At 36.2% G+C, this 16,608-nt stretch overlaps 2 protein-coding genes across 2 annotated transcripts; both read right to left on the bottom strand.

Annotated features, from left to right (window-relative positions):
- Positions 1-125: 125 nt before the first annotated feature.
- On the bottom strand, positions 126-9,497 carry LOC101304015 (transmembrane E3 ubiquitin-protein ligase 1-like). The gene is made up of 14 exons (XM_004303051.1): positions 9,091-9,497; positions 8,127-8,199; positions 7,135-7,262; positions 6,411-6,526; positions 6,228-6,288; positions 4,740-4,806; positions 4,584-4,661; positions 3,757-3,914; positions 3,602-3,661; positions 3,395-3,488; positions 2,886-3,053; positions 1,705-2,033; positions 714-830; positions 126-626 (listed from the first exon to the last, which is right to left on the bottom strand). The coding sequence occupies exons 1-14, from the start codon at positions 9,226-9,228 to the stop codon at positions 525-527; spliced, it is 1,689 nt and encodes a 562-aa protein (XP_004303099.1). The 5' UTR covers positions 9,229-9,497; the 3' UTR covers positions 126-524.
- A 728-nt stretch (positions 9,498-10,225) lies between these two features.
- Positions 10,226-15,177, bottom strand: LOC101303435 (putative DNA repair and recombination protein RAD26-like). Its single transcript, XM_004303049.1, has 8 exons — positions 14,834-15,177; positions 14,622-14,728; positions 13,226-14,153; positions 12,245-12,492; positions 11,992-12,118; positions 11,649-11,924; positions 11,294-11,546; positions 10,226-10,851 (listed from the first exon to the last, which is right to left on the bottom strand). Exons 1-8 carry the CDS (start codon positions 15,143-15,145, stop codon positions 10,514-10,516), a joined length of 2,589 nt encoding a protein of 862 aa, XP_004303097.1. The 5' UTR covers positions 15,146-15,177; the 3' UTR covers positions 10,226-10,513.
- Between the last annotated feature and the right edge of the window lie 1,431 nt (positions 15,178-16,608).

Genomic DNA, 16,608 nt, shown 5'->3' with positions numbered 1-16,608 from the left:
ATCAGTATACAACAATGCAAAGAATCATTGTCTAGAGCTGCAACCTATTGCAGCCCGTTATACTTAATAAACTGATCTGTTGTATCTTAACCTTCATCTGAAGGTGCACTCATGCAGAAGATGGATTCAATACCCAACCTGAAATGGAATTCAGAGAGGCAATTCAGGATTATGATACTTCGTAAATCATAATTAAACGTGGGAAGCAAATACTTTGTAAACTTAAACATCAAAAAGTGAGAAATGTAATGTACACATTTCTTTAGCAATTACTGTACAAACTATGAGAATAATAATGACTTCTACAGAAAATTGATTCAACAAGGTCGATTATTTTAAAAGGCATGTTTGGTTGCTGAATTATTTTGACAAAAGAATATCAATGAGTGGTATGCCTGGTAAGCACCAGTCAAACCCTAGAATTTTAGAATATTTCTACAGGAGTGCTTGGATGCCAGTGAGTCAATGTACCAAAATTAGTGAGTTGGGTGATGTCAGTGGATCCTATATGTGATATAGACAATTCAGGCAGGGGGCAGTGGACGCCGACAAGTTGGACACTCCATCTTTATATCCATCCACCTTTGTAAACAACCCGAATGAAAGAAATGATCGCATGGTGTCACCTGCAATGAAAATAGCAAACTACATCAAGCACTAGTCAAGCTATCTATTATAAAATAAAGGAAAAATATAACATCCCATCACTGTACCATGCAATCATCTGAACGCAGTGTGAGATCAATTCCAGTCATGCAAATGACACAATCTGTGGCATGATTTGTATCCTGATCAGGCCTTCTATGGTAGCTATATTTCTCAGGTAGAATCTGCAATACATTATAGAGAGAAGATATGTCACACTGCAGGGACATGCACAAGAGGCGTTTTCAAAATAGCATATAAACTTGCTGTAACAGTTTTCCCCCAGATTTAAAAGTAAGAATAGGATTACAAAGTTTATTATCATATTTGTACAGCCATTGTAAACTTCATTTCATCCAAAAGAGCAGAAAAGCAAGTGACAATCTCAACACATGTAGTGTAATAAAAAGAATATTGAGACACTCAAAGCTGACATAGAGTATAACAATCTCGTAATACCATTAACAACATAAGCTTGGGTGTTGGAAATGATATTTACAATACAGTGACAGACCTTCAACATTTCTTATTTTTTCATTTCAAAACAAACAATAACTTATCAAGTGACAATCTCAACACATGTAGTGTAATAAAAAGAATATTGAGACACTCAAAGCTGACATAGAGTATAACAATCTCGTAATACCATTAGCAACATAAGCTTGGGTGTTGGAAATGATATTTACAATACAGTGACAGACCTTCAACATTTCTTATATTTTCGTTTCAAAACAAACAATAACTTATCAATATCAAAGCTTAATAGAATTTATCTAGTGAAATACTTTGTAAAATCCTTAAAGTATTCTTAAAAGAAAATCAATTAGCTACTATTCAAATGCAAGAACAAATAGGCATCTAAGTTCCAATCTATTCTCAAAAAAAAAAAAATAAAGAAAAAAAAAAGAATAAACCTGCTCCTTGCTTAGGGAAGTTCAATAAAATAAAAATTTCATCATTACTCATTCTTCTGACAACAAATAGGTTTCTTAACATGAGAGTTGAAAAAGAAAAAGAAAAAGAATAAGGAATATATAAATGATCAAAGTTGCACCACACCTGACGAGGAATGAACCACCGAGAGCCAAGATAATGCTGGAGAAGAAGAATTGATGCTTGCAGTCCAAGAAATAAACTCAAACATATACACCAACTCTTGTCAGGCTCAATGCGCATGAAGTTGTTAGGGCACCCAAATATGTATAACGGGATTGCTAGCCGAGTAACAGTCATGCCTAGGATGTAATGAGGGTGCAAGGGTTTTCTTGAATCACGGATGACATTGGTGATTATTTGAGGTATCCAAAAAGAGTACATAAGGAGAAGAATAGGTCTCAGGAAGTTATGGAACTCATACATGACCAGAATGCCTCCAAGAAGAATTCCATCTGCAAAAGATTATAGATTTACGTAAAGCCTAACATTTGTAAGTTGTAACAAAGAATCATAAAATAGAAATAAAATGTAAATCCGGGAGCACATATCATAGACTAAATCTGGATATCTAAAGGATAATCTCCCTCATGCAATACCCAAAACTTATGATACTGGATATCTGAATGACTACTGTCTCCACTGTAAAGTACCCTAGATTAAGGATGATATTTTAGTTATTAGGTAACCTACACCATGGCTAGGAAACCGGTGGGAGACAGTCAAGTTGCAAACCGAAGCAGGATACTAGGTGTGCTTGTTTTCTACAGTGGTGTCATTGGCACTGGGGGAATGAGAATTTTTGGGCAGACTTTTGGATTAGAGAGAAGTTACCTGTATAACTTGTTGAATCACTACAGTTCACAAGTAGCTGAGATGACAGAGAGTTCAAACTCTGAATGACCAAATTATTCTCCGGTATGTTTTGGATAAAAATTTTCTTATTTATCTACTCGGTTATCTAGTAGCTTAAATTATATGTAAACATTCATCTTCAGCATTAGTTTGCTGAAACCAAAAGTTCAAAAAACGTAGGGGCTCTAAAGTCAAAAGTCAACCAAAAAAAATTGACATACAAACTATTAATAGTCTTATAAAATTATTCTTGTCAAATAATTATCCTTGAGAATAAAGAGAGATTAACTTTCATGAGTTTAATATGAATGGATACATAAAATTCAAGTGTATTTGTGCATGATTCCCAATAAACTCAGAATTCCAGAGTTGATAAACTGACATAAAAACTGAAAAAGTACTTGCATATATAAGTTAATGATGAAGTGATATAAACTCAAAATAGTACTTACAGAAACGGCTATATAAAACTGAAAGCTCACGCCTCATCGTCTCCCATCCTTCTCCGCTATTTGTAGGCCTACTTGCTTTCCATATAGCAAGAAGATATCTCATCTCAAATATTGAGAAGACAACAAACTTGAAAAACGCAGCGGTTGCAAAAGCATTAAATAAGGATTCTGTATGCACAAGGAATAAGAAAAAAATAGTTAATAAGGAGAAACGACAGCTGAAGTATTCACAAATGCAATACAAGTTACACGTGAAGAGAGAATAAACGGCAGCCATGATTTAAACGGCAGCCATGTACTTTATTAATCTTAAATTCAATACTTCTTATCAATGATTTAAACGGCAGCCATGTACTTTACATGGTTACAATAACAGTAAATTTAGCTTTTCGAGCATCTATTATAAAATACCTTGATCAACAGGATATTACTAATTACTAGTCCACAACTTCTATGATTACATACAAGCAATTTGAGACAAAGGTGGTAGTGACAAATAACAAACGTACCAACAAGTATTCCTGCTGTCAAGTGTAGAAGGCAAAGATAAGCGTCCATGATAGCCTGTTGGCCAATCATTAGAATCGACACTTTGGCAGCCCCCTGATAAGGAACCACAATTACTTCCGTCGACCAGAAGAAAAAGGAAGCTGAATGATGATTGACATATCGCTAAACTTGGTTTCCTAAAAAGTAGGTTCGGACAAATTTCTTACTGACTGAGTGTTGCTATGTTCCATTTGCCGAATTAAGAGAAGAACTTGTAGGAAGGAGATCTGAGGAAATACGTTAAGGAATTCCTCCACAACAGTGGAAAATCACCATTTGAAACTAAATGCAAGACTGATGGAAAATAAAAAATAAAGGATACAAAGGTGACCATCAAGGTATAGTTCACTGCTTTATTATAGTACACCTCCACGTTGATAGAAGTAGCATTTAAAATCAAGGGTGAGAAGCAATCTCCATCATCATCCACTGCAGGACTCTCCATCAAACCTTCTATTTGGTAACGATCACGATCTCCATCTAATAATGATAACAATTTTTCATAAGAGAAGAAATTTCAAAATAAACAAAGGAATAGATTTCAAATCACAATCAAAAAAGGTTAGAACTTTGGCATCAGACCTACACAAGCCCCTTAATGCTTAAAACTTGATTATTTATTCATTGATAAGATTTATAAAGAGAGAATAAACAAAACATTTGATATGATGACATATGCATATGAACATGAGACTTGCAATAAGTCTTATTACAAGTGTATAAAAATTTCATTTGAATACCGAAATATATCCATACATTCCTGAAAGTCACTTGTTCGTTTTTTCTGCATAACCATTCAACTAAAGAAATCACTGACCTTTAATAAATAGAAACAGAAATCATGAAAAAGAGATATAAAAAGAGGAAGAGATTTCCATAAACCCGGAGGTGAAATAAGAAGTTATGGCGTCCTGTTAACTTTCGGTAAAAGTATAGTAAACTGGACCTAATGGCATATGCACATTTACAATGGACGCACAGTTATAAATTAGTGTCTTCTAAACATTCATCATCTCTCCTCTCATCTTCCTCTACTTTTTCGTTCTTTAATTAAAACAAAAGTTTTTAGAGAAGAATCTAAAACTTTTTAATGTTAAGGAAGCAATTAAAAGGAAAGAAAGAATCCATACGCTGAGAAAACTCAAATACCATTATGGGCAGATGATACACGTGAAATTTGGCCTGCAATTTCTATATTACAATGTTTCTCCATTTCGTAAATTGGCGCTGCAGTAAGAGAACAGAAATAAATTACAAACATCACAAAAGCAATATGGAAACTAATAGTGAAGTGGGAGAAATTACAATGCTTTTTCTTCCATAGCTTATCTCGTGGAGATTCTTGAAAAACTTGGGAAGAGAAAGCTCCAAGCTGTTCAAAAAAGAATACATGTATCATGTAAGTCATCAAAACCCTCTTTGGTAGACAGATTCCATACATCAGTAGACACACATTACAATGTAGTATGATAAATATGGCCATTTGAGAAAAAAAAAAAATTGAATACTTGTTCAAGGAACTGTAGCTTCCTTGGGAACATGTGATCAAACCCAGTTACACATACAGATCGTATTTGCATGCTTCATTTTTAAAAATGAACATATGAATTAACATTGACAAAACGGTTCTGATTTATTTTAATACTAAATCATTCAAAAAAATTTCTAACAAGAATCAAAAAATTGTTTCTAAAGAAAGAAAAAAAGATACATGCAAGACTTCATTTATATCAATATACATAAGGCCCTTCAAAAAAACAACACACACACACATGTGAAGGGAAGAGATTTAAATAAATTGACTGAGATGTCTATCAAAATTTGGAAAACAACAAGAGCCAAAAACCAAAACATACTCAAATTAAGGATCCACACCAACCCCCGCCACACACACACACACCTCTTCCCCGGGCCCGGGCCCACAACAAGGATAAGACGAAGCTGTATCTAGAAACTTTATGTGTTGTTTATCGTAACTCAATTAATTGTTTGTTTATTAAACTTTGTACAACATTTATAGATGATATCTAAACCCAACTGACTATATTACAATACAGCTCAAGATACAAAAACAAGGCAGCAAAATAAGGACTAGACAACAACCTAACAATCACATAATAGCATGAAGCCATGAAGAGACCAATCCCTAAACTATTATGAAAACCAAAGCCCATAAAAGATGCCCACTCCATACCATATAAAACCTCCTCTTCCCTACTTATCTATTCAAAAACTCATTTCTGCCAGTCCAGCTATCGAAACCAAATGTTGCCAGCATTCCTACCTCCTTGTCAAGAAACGCCTTTTCCACCCTCTAAAGTTGTTTAATGTTTCGAAAGAACAACATCACAAGTGGCTGGAAAGACCCAACCAATCTCTCTAATCACTTCCTTACAGATAATGTGCAACTTCACAGTTAAGCAAATAATGGATCGGAAATTATTACTGTTATTAGTCATTTGTAGCACATTTTGGATAGCCACTTTTCTGCAACCTTTTCGGCTCAGATTTCCAAAGATCATAATAATTTAAACTTCAAGTGCAAAGTAATTTAGTAGTTTAGTAGTTTCTATGAACTATTGCATGTTTCCTACCTCCTTATTTAAAATTTTATATCAGATGCAAAGTAATTTCAAGCAAAATGTACTATATATTGCCACCTTCTGGCACTCCAGATAAAAATCAAGATATGAATAACAAATACGTTGTGCCAGACGAAAGCACAATAAAGACAACATATAGTCAAAATATTTATTAGGCTCCATAACACATGAGATGAGAAAAAAATGATACCATATGATACGGGTTTGATAAAATATAATCTTCTTCTTGGCTTGAGTCTCCCTCTTTCCCACTGCACAATGATGGGCACGTAATTATAAGTCTGCATAGCACATAACTTAAACAGAAACTAGGTGACAATGATAGGATCAACAACAAGGAGTAAACTTCATAACAAAAAGTATGGAAAATCACCTATTAGCTACCATTCGAAGCTGTCTAAACGGCCATATAAATACACCTTCCACTCTAATTTTGACACCACCAACATTGTGTTCATTGTCAAACACATCATGGAAGATAATCACACCCTGTTGCCAGCAAAATGAAGAAACAAAAATTATCCATAGAAGTATCATAATAACTTGAGAACTCATGATTAATTATATATTTCATAGTTCAAAAAATGGTAAAGCAAATATTTAAAATTACAAAATTTAAGAATGAGTGGTAGAACTCAATTAAAGAAAAAACAGGAATAGTGCTAGAACAATATATGAACTAAAGATGTATAAAATGGCTCTGAAAGTGTTGTATAGAAAACTATTGTCCAACAATTCTAATTGCTTCTGCTAAATCAAGCAGCTACTAATCAAAGGACAATACTTGACAGCTGAATTCATGGGGCGAATGTCCCATCGAGCAAACATTTACCATGGTATGGAAGTCCACAGGAGAAGGGTTTGTGCCATTAGTATACATGTTCTATTGATAAAGAAATTCCACTGATTGCCTATGTGCAAGACTAAAATGCCAGGTACTTATTTATTTTCTGAGACTGGTGAGTTTTGGCCTGACGTGTGACTATTTTAAGTTGTGTACAAATGGTGTGCATTCAAGGAATTGAAAGCCAGATGCTTTTAACAGATACAAACCATACTTTTGTATCAGTCAGGATCATTAAAGGGAAACTCCTCACCTGCACATAATGTACACCTGTTATTTTTGTTTGTGTGCTAACTAATTCGATGACAGAATTGCCACTGGATTTCCTAAATTCCGGGAATCTGGAAGATCTATTAGCAGAATCAGGAAACTTCCAAGTCCCTGCAACTCACACAACAATAATTTATATATCTCATCAGATCAAGTACACACACCTGCCTAATGAATCAATATAAAATAGATTATTTATTTTAAGACTAGTAACTGTAGTCGTCTTACTCAGTGTTTATATCTATGCTTGGAAATAATGTCAACAACGAGTAAATTGTGCACTTGTTTAGGAAGAAAAAAAACAAATGCACTTATTTGAAAAATTCACTGTAAGATTTGATTAATTTGTTAAATGCCCAGTATTTAGTATTTTTAAGATTTTTTTTAACCAAAGTAAACTTATTATCAAAACTGCAAGTCACTCTTTTAGATCCTTCTATCCAAATGAAGCCTCAGTGTATTTAACTATGCAAGCCAGTTGAATCCATTGTGCTACTATAACCAATTATAAAAGACACTGTGCTCCTTGTAACATGACAAATAATCCAAATATAATTACAAATTCATTTCTCCATGGAACCCTATACTGCGGTAGCAGATCAATTAAAAAAAATCAATAACTCATTCAAACGTATAAGACAAAAAGTGTCCTAATTCAGAAAAAATGAAAAGCCAACACCCAAATCCCCCCCCCCCCCAATCCCCGAAGTTTTCTCTTCTTTAGAAGCCACATTGGCAGCATCCTGTTATAGATTCACTGCAGCACCCCCTACCCCTTTTCATTGCAGAGCCTTCGACTAGCTCTGGTATATAAAGCTTAGACAATCCGTTAAATTTTACAACTTCATATTCTTGAGCAACTAGTCTAGCGTAAGCTTCAAAATACACAAGTCTACGAAATGCAATAAGAATATCATATGAACCGGGTACCAATCTATAACATGTGAACAGAAAATATGGCCATAAGTTACAAACCTCTATAAGTTCCTGTTATGTTCCACGTAGAAAATGGTCCCAACTCATTTTCATCTTTTCTTACAAATAGCCACTGCAAAGAAAGTAAAATGAGGAGTTTAGTAGGTTTATTCAGATTTCATCCAATTCCAACAATCTTATTTTGGTAATTAACAAACAAGATTGCAGACTTCCTAGGAAACTATCAACTGAAATACAAAGCTAACTGTCAATATCTGCATGCACTATAATTGAAATGATTAATGTTGTACACTCAACAATAAATGAGTAAATAAGCTTAAGTAGTATAATCTTTTTCATTAGTCTTCTTGTGGTTAAATGAAAATTATAATATGTCTTTACAAGAGAGAAAGGATTTGATTACAACAGAAGAGCTATAGGAGTGGAAATTTTCAGAACATAGTGCTGAGACAATATCTACAAAGACGTCAGAGAGATTAGCTTTGACACATTGCACAAGACACAAGCCTGTAACCACTGCCAATAAAGCAGACCAAAATGGCATGCGATCCCAAGCTCTTGACTCGTACCCCCTTCTACTCTCAAGTTTCTTCTGTTAAGCTCCATTCCTAAACCCATAATCTTTGACAAACACTGAAGTCTTAAAACCGTACAGACCAAAGTACAAATGCCAGAAACTGAGAGAGCCAGAAGTAAACAGAACCACAACATGTTTCCTATGGATACAAAACCTCATGCCCTATCCCTTTTCTCAAGACACAGACCCAAGCCTGTGTAACGTCTAATTGTCTATACAACAGTGTTCTTGTTCAAAGGAGAGAAAAGGTGAATGTCAAACTGTTGCCATTTGCCAGAAACCCCCGAAAATTCACTATCTAGGCTCAGTACTAACAACTGAACTAATGTATCTTGACATAACGAGGCTAACATTAGAACCAATCAAGCACCAATTTGATTCTCAAATCCCTAGAATCAAAGAAATAGTAAAAGAGTGGAACCTCACCTCATCGCCCCAGGAGCGAGCCCTTTCCCTCAAGGGTCTGAGGGCCGCCACCGGAGGAGGAGAAAGCAGCAGCGAAGCAGCAGCACAGAAGAAGAAGCAGTAGAGAAACCTCAACCCTAATTTCCTCAGAGTGCCCATACCACAATTCAACTGCGTTGGGAAATCGAAGCAAAGCCCATCAGCTTAAGAGAGAGAGGTTGCTTGGATCACCAGCCGATCAAATGAAGAAAGTGAAAGCTCAGCGACTAATTGACTCTCTTAAGCAAACACCACAAGGTTAAGATTTAGCAACTAATTAGATCATTATTACCAATATGGGATTGGAGAAGCTATGGTGGTGGTTGTTGACATGTCCACTGCTTTTCTCTGCGCTTTGGTTTTCTGGTCACACGCGCTTTTCAGCTGCCTGCAACTCTATTCTACTACTCCTACAAATGAAAATAACAAATTAAAATCATATAAATTTTCTTTAATAAAGAATTTATAATCATGAAATTTTTACTAACTTTATATTGAAATATTTAAAATCAAGAAAAAATATATATTTCTTAATGGAAATCCTACCATCCATCTTGTAATGCCTTGTCATCGTGCTAATCAAGAGAAGACGATTATTTAAACTGAATTTTGCACGCATGCATGGTTGGTTGTCGATGACTTTTGCCCTCTAGAGTAAGATACCATTATTTTTTTTGTTTATAAAATTTCATTCAAAAAGCCAAATTAAAATTTGTCTCAATGATAACCTAGTGTGGATACCCGAAAAATCATACACTTTGTCACGCTACAATTTGTTACGCGATTCATGCAAAAATCTATAGTCTTGAGTTAAATCTTTGATTTTAATCTGCCAAGCAAACATGTCATTGATGTCGATTCATACCACATCCACACACATTTAGGGCTTGTAGAAGTGGATGTGGTGTGAAAAGTTAAATCATCTCCAACAACTCTTGCATTACTTCTCTATTATAAATGAGGAAACCACAAAATCTTTAATAAAAAAAAAAAAAACCTCAACTCTAACAACTCATCTATTCTATTATGCAAAATTAAATGTTTTTCTGTATAGTTTAATAAATTTATATGAATATTATATATTTATTTAAATCAAATCCTAATAAGACCAGAGTATGTTCTACGTACGAGTATGTTTTCTCCGAGGGGCAAATTTATACAGTAAGTTCACATGATCACATGATTCACATCTACGATCTAAAACATAATCCAGGCTAAAACAAGAATCACCAAAACCTATTAACATTTTTTCTGTTCTTTCCAAATATCTATCGACACCACATCTTGTAGATATTAACTGTACATGCAGTTCAGCTGTTACTTATCGCACACCTTCGAAGATGATGCTTCAACAATTAGACAACTTTTGAATGTTCTAATGTCATTTTAAATGACGGCCACAACCTTATAACAAATCAACACTGTCGAGTTTCTTCTTGTTTCTCTTCTTGAAGTCCTGAATAACTTTCTCCCTCTCCAGGGGAGTAGCAGATACTACCCACTTGCTAAATTCAAGCTCTCCCATACCCATGAACTTGCCAAGAAGACTAAACTGAATCCTTTTGCGATCTGTGGATACATATACATTCTCCTTTCCACCAGCACTATCTTGTTGTTTTCTCCTAGCAACACCAGTGCAAAGCTGTTTGAGGCTATTGTTACAACCACCAACTATTTCCATCGTCCCTTTCATTCCAGGTCGATTATTCACAATGTCTTCATTACGATGTGCATAGACAACACCTAAACAAAACAAAACACTTCAGTTGCATTCAGAACAAAAATGAACTTAAATAAATAAATCAAATGGTAGAAAGCTAAAACAGAGAACAAAAAGATAGTAAGTGCAACAAATTCTCATCCCAAGAACCTTGCAATATGAAATAAATGGTCTGAAGCTCAAAAACCAGCATCTCTAAGGCAACCCCGCACCTACCAGAGAGAGAGCAATAGCAGGCTGTTTCATTTTTTTTTCCTTCTTTATTTGTTTGACCGAATTTCCTTTTATGTTCCAATGACTTTCCATGTGTATTAGGAAGTCAAAATTATTTATTGATTTTTTTTTATTTCTTTCCTTCTTCTTTTCCTGTTACACCTTTTCTCTTCCCCTTACCAAACAGCTCATTATCTTCTATGGCACAGAAGCTCCATTGCGGCAAACAGCTAAATCTTAAATCATACTTACCCACATCTTTGAGCACAGGTTGACTTGCTAAAGCCTTCTCAGAATCAGTGGTCTCAGACACGGATGAAGATGTCAGACCCACTTCTTTTACGCAAGTAATGTTGGTTGGTTCTTGTTCCCTACCATGACAATCCCCTTCTTTTTGTCCTTGCTTTTCATGCATCTCAAATATTTCGCTGGTAAAAACCTTATCTGAAAGGTCACGAAATAAATTGCAAATTCCAAAAAGCTCCCCTTGAAACTCTTTGCAATCCTGAAAAATACGACAGTCAAGTGAAATGCAAGTATTTAGGAGTTGAATACAAATAAAAAAGTTCCAGGAGAAATGTAGAAAAACACCGATTGATTTCCGTACCTGGACACCTTCAAAATATCTTTTCTCCATTTTTCCAGAAACAGCAATGTTTGATAGCTGCTGTTTGTACACCTGACGTGAATAAACAAGTTCATCAAGGGAACCAGCAGAAAGTAGGCGGAAAACCACAACATGCCGTTTCTGCCCGAACCGAAATGACCTGTCTTGGGCCTGTAAATCTTGAGCAGGATTCCAGCTTGGATCAAATATTACAACACGATTTGCACTGACAAGATTCAGTCCAAGCCCACCAGCTCGAGTTGATATAAGGAACACCTAAAACAATAGATACCTGTCAAATAGAAACTTAAATAGACTTCTCTCACGTTTGATTAAATTATACCTGTTTGCTTGGACTTGAATTAAAGTTGTCAACAAGAGACTGGCGCAAGTTGGTAGGTGTAGAACCATCAAGTCTTGAGAAGCAATAACCTTTGCGTATTAGAAATTTTTCCAGTATGTCCAGCATCCTGGAAGAAGAGATTCTAGTTAATTCAGTTCAGCAACTAACAAGATCCAAAGGCCGACCTAAACATGAAAGGCATGCACTGGGAAATTTAAGAAAAATAAATATGGAGCCAAGTGATCACATTCACCTGACAGAGTAACTGAACAGAAGGACTTTATCACCCTGTGCCATCCAAGAGAACATAAACTTTTCAAGTGCTCGCATTTTCCCACACTGTTTAACATCACTCAAGCCCATAAAACTCTCGTTTTGAGTGTTGCCTCCCACCAAATCAATATCTGGGCCAAAAACAGCGGATGCAAACTCTGCATCTTTCTTTTGTTTTTCTGGGTCATCCTTCGGATTAGGCTTAATAAGCTCCAAGTGATTACTTATCTAAACATGCCCAAACACAATTCATAAAATTATAAAACATTGTGACAGAAATTTATGTGAATAATTAGGCATTGATCAATCCACAAATGTCATGCATGGTTTATAAAATGCAAACTCATTGTCTCACTCAAACAATCATCCTAGCTTATTCCATGTAAGCACGTACTGTAAAGGTTCTTATGCTTATAATACATGGCCTGATGCCAACTCAGCAAACATATGCAATGGTCACCAAATGTTTGATAATAGTATGCCTCATGTCATAACTAGGAAAGCAAATAACAAGGGTTTTTATTGTTCTTAACAGTTTGATCAAGAAAAAAAGTGCGACAAAGTTAACCTCTTCCACATAGAAAATGCCAAAAAAAGAAGAAAAAGAAATCAAGAGTCTAGGAAAACAAGAAAATAACAGAAAACCACATGACCAGGCTGAAAGCAACATATTTTCAGGTGATTCATTTATTCACAGATATTCTATTTTCTGACACTGTTTTTTTTTTCTCTCACATTTGATCAACGCAGACCAAAAGTATAGAAAGCCTTGCCTCTCCACCTTAGCTCGACCCCTAACTTATGAGGAGACAAAAGCTTTATGCCCTGCCCCTTCCTTGAGGAAACCATAGCTTTAATGATGCAAATTACAAGGATCAAAACACTTCCACACAAAAATAAACTATGTCTTCCTGATAAAAGAGTGAAAAATAGTAGGTTAAGTAAGGGAAATCTCATTTACCTGTTGGAGCTTGACGAGGCAAGGAAGGACAATACAAAATGGGCATGAATCACAACCATCAGGGTTATCCCTATGAAGGTACGGCCAAATTTTTCCATCTGGTACAGTCCTTTTGCAGCACTCAACTTGGGAAAGAGGAGATCCGCAACTACATGGAAGGTCCTTATTTATCAGGCATTGGATGTCTGGTAGCTGCAACATTCGCCTATACACCCGCTTTTGCAATTCGCTCATGGAACAAAAGATGACATTATCTTCCTTCCCCATCATAAGATGACCAATAGTTTCCTCTTTTGTTCTCCTCAACATATATTTATTAAGAACCACCACTAGATGCTGTTTTCGCTCATCAGCAATGCGGACAAATCTTTCCGGAGCAGTTGATCTTTGGCCATGTTTGAGAGGTTCATCATAAAACTCCCGAAAATGCTCCCGTGTTCCCAAGGATCCAGGTGCAACCCAGTCAAAGAGATTAAACAATTCCATGATTTTGTTCTGCATCATAGTTCCAGTGAGACCAATTCGTTTCAACGTTCTAAATTCTAGACATGCTAGGTAGAGCTTTGATTTTTCATTCTTAAGACGATGTGCCTCATCCACAACAACAACCTCCCAATTAACACCTGATAACTGGCTGCCACAAATTCTGTATGTGTCAAAGCTCGTGATAAGTATCTCAACTCCGCGAGCTTCGAGTTTATCATAAATCAAATCACGATTTGCACCATGGTAAACAGCAACACTAAAGTTAGACCACTTAGAAAATTCGCTCTCCCAGTTGTGAATAACTGAACTGGGGCAAACTATGAGAACAGGGTTTCGCTCTGCTATGTCACTTTTCTTTGAAATTGTGGAATCAATGCGATCGCCATCTTTTCCAAACACAGCAGCCAAGAACGCAATTGTTTGAATGGTTTTGCCTAGTCCCCTATTGAACGAGTAAGAGAAAATATGAAACCTTCCCACTACAAAATTATGGTAAGGATTGTAAATATCTAGAGATATCACATGAATGCGTTAGCTACAATACATATACCTGGTAGAGAAATTCTACTTATACGACCACCCAAGAAGTTTCATTCACAGTTTACCCTAAACTTTCATTCCTAGTTGAGAGAGTTTCCCTATTAGTTCTGGCTAAGGTTGTTAAGGAACATCATGGGAACATGTGCTTCATCGATGGTTTTGAATAATGCATAGTAAAATCCGTTGGAGCCATGTCTTCAGAACTATTGATTCTGGAAGGAAAGGCTCAAATTAATATGCAAATGTGATTGGTATAAAAAATACAATACTAAAAAAGTAGATAAATTGTGGAGGAAACAGCTACAAGTAACACAAAGATAATCAATCTTGTAAAGCAATTTGAAATATAATTTCAGCAAGATAGACTTACATATCATCTCCAAGAACCCCTCCATGGTTGTTCTTGTATATTCTGTAAAGAAACTTTACTCCCTCTCTCTGATGTAGAAGCAACCTGCAGTTAATGGATGCAGGAACCTGCCAATGAGTTCGTAAAGACATCCGAATCTCAGTTATACAGACAAATTCATAGAATGTTACGAGTTCAAGACAAAATCTTGTAAGGACCCAAAACCATAATACCTGGATTACAGGAAGTTCACCGGGGGAGGACAGGAGCAAGGGCTCATAGGGTCCTGTGTTGTCAAATACTTTACCAGTCCCGGAACATCCCAGTGGTTCAGGCTCGTCCTCGTCATCGTCCTTCTCTACTGGCGGCAGTGGCGGTGGCGGTGGGGGACGAGAGACAGGGTCCTGCAGCCTGAGGAGCTGCTGAGCCAGAGACGACTTGGGGGGCTTTCTAGGGATTTGCGACGACGACTGTGTTTGGGTGGAGGCCGGGAGTGATGAGTTCTGGCACGGTTTCAGGCTTTCTTTGAAGGCTCGGAGAGACATCACCCAAATGATCTCCGATTCTCTAATTTTTCTGAATTCCTCTTCTTCCTTATGAGGACAAGGGTTTCGGTGAATTCCCGGGCACTCATTTTTGTGTTTCAAAAAGAAAAAGAATTGGCTGGTGAAATGACGAGAGTGACCTCTAGGGTTTGGACCAGTCTGGCTGTATATAAGGTGTCAATCCGCTCTGCAGTCTCTCTCTGTTTGATGAAGATGATGAAAGTATTTCAAGAGTGATGGATGATTCCTGTGATCATTAAAATCAAATGCTCTTCGCTACGTTCTTTCTGATTCATATTCTTCTTTCTTTCTTGTTTCTGCTACCCATTTCTGGGTTTTCTTTTTCTCTTCTTCATTTGTTTACCTTCTTACATAGGACCTTGAATCTCTTTTTTAAAATACTGCTCGTTATTGGATTATCTTTTAGGCTGTGATATTCAACTGAGAGATGAAGAACCCAGAGAACCTCTTCCACTTTACTTTGAGGTTGATTCTGAATGTGATGAAGAGTTCATAGAAACATGTGTGGCGTCAATGGATTTGCTTTCATGAATTGGATACAGCCAAAATTGTTAATTCTTGAATTTGGAGATATATACAGTACTAGTTAATCATATACACTGGTCTTTTTTGTTGTTTCAAACCCAGAACACAACCATATACACTGGTTTTTTAACTGCACTCTTCTTCATTCGTCTGTCTGAATTAGAATGTAGAAATAGGCCTCATACTTGATGCAACCAAAACTTTAGAAAGAACAGTTCTTTTCATGGTTTGGGGGTAATGGATATTAGTACCAGTGATTCTGTTATCTGTTTCCTGAAAAGCTTATATCTGCATTGCATCTGAAACTCTCTTACCAGGACCAGATGACCACCTCTCCTGTAATTTTGAACAGGTGACTCTCTAGTCTATTACATTGGCATTTGGTATAAAATTCTACCCAGTCCAACAGTAGTTTGGGTAGCCAACTTAAACTAGGATGGAAACTTAACTTTACAGTCTTTACTAGACCAGTCCAAATCTCCAATTTGGTCCATTCAGAGTTTCAGACCATACAAAGAGAAAGGTTAACTTTGTTTTAACTTATAAGATATACATTTGATACATCTGCTATTCTATGGTAGAGTTTTGAAAATTCAACCGATACTAGGCTCTACACAAATTGTGGATACAACAAAGCTTACCAGCTAAGAAAAGACTGAATCTTACTTCCTTGAGAAACCCGCAAAATTCATCCCCTGGTCTGTTTTGAGCTAGGGCTAAATGGATCATGCTTTTGTTTTGGTTATTTTTGAATGGTTCAGATACTTAATGGACCAGTGGATGTTGGATGGGGACGATTTTCATCCTTATCCCACAATTGGAATAGGATGATGGTCATATGCACATCTCAATTTTGTTTCAAATGCCAATGGAAGCTGCATTGCTACATTTTAATCTGTTTCTCCTAGAACATTAGG

The sequence above is a fragment of the Fragaria vesca genome, linkage group LG6, assembly GCF_000184155.1.
Source record: "Fragaria vesca subsp. vesca linkage group LG6, FraVesHawaii_1.0, whole genome shotgun sequence".
Lineage (NCBI taxonomy): Eukaryota > Viridiplantae > Streptophyta > Magnoliopsida > Rosales > Rosaceae > Fragaria > Fragaria vesca.
Note: the sequence above shows the minus strand (reverse complement) of the source record. Positions and strands in the feature narration are given on the sequence as shown.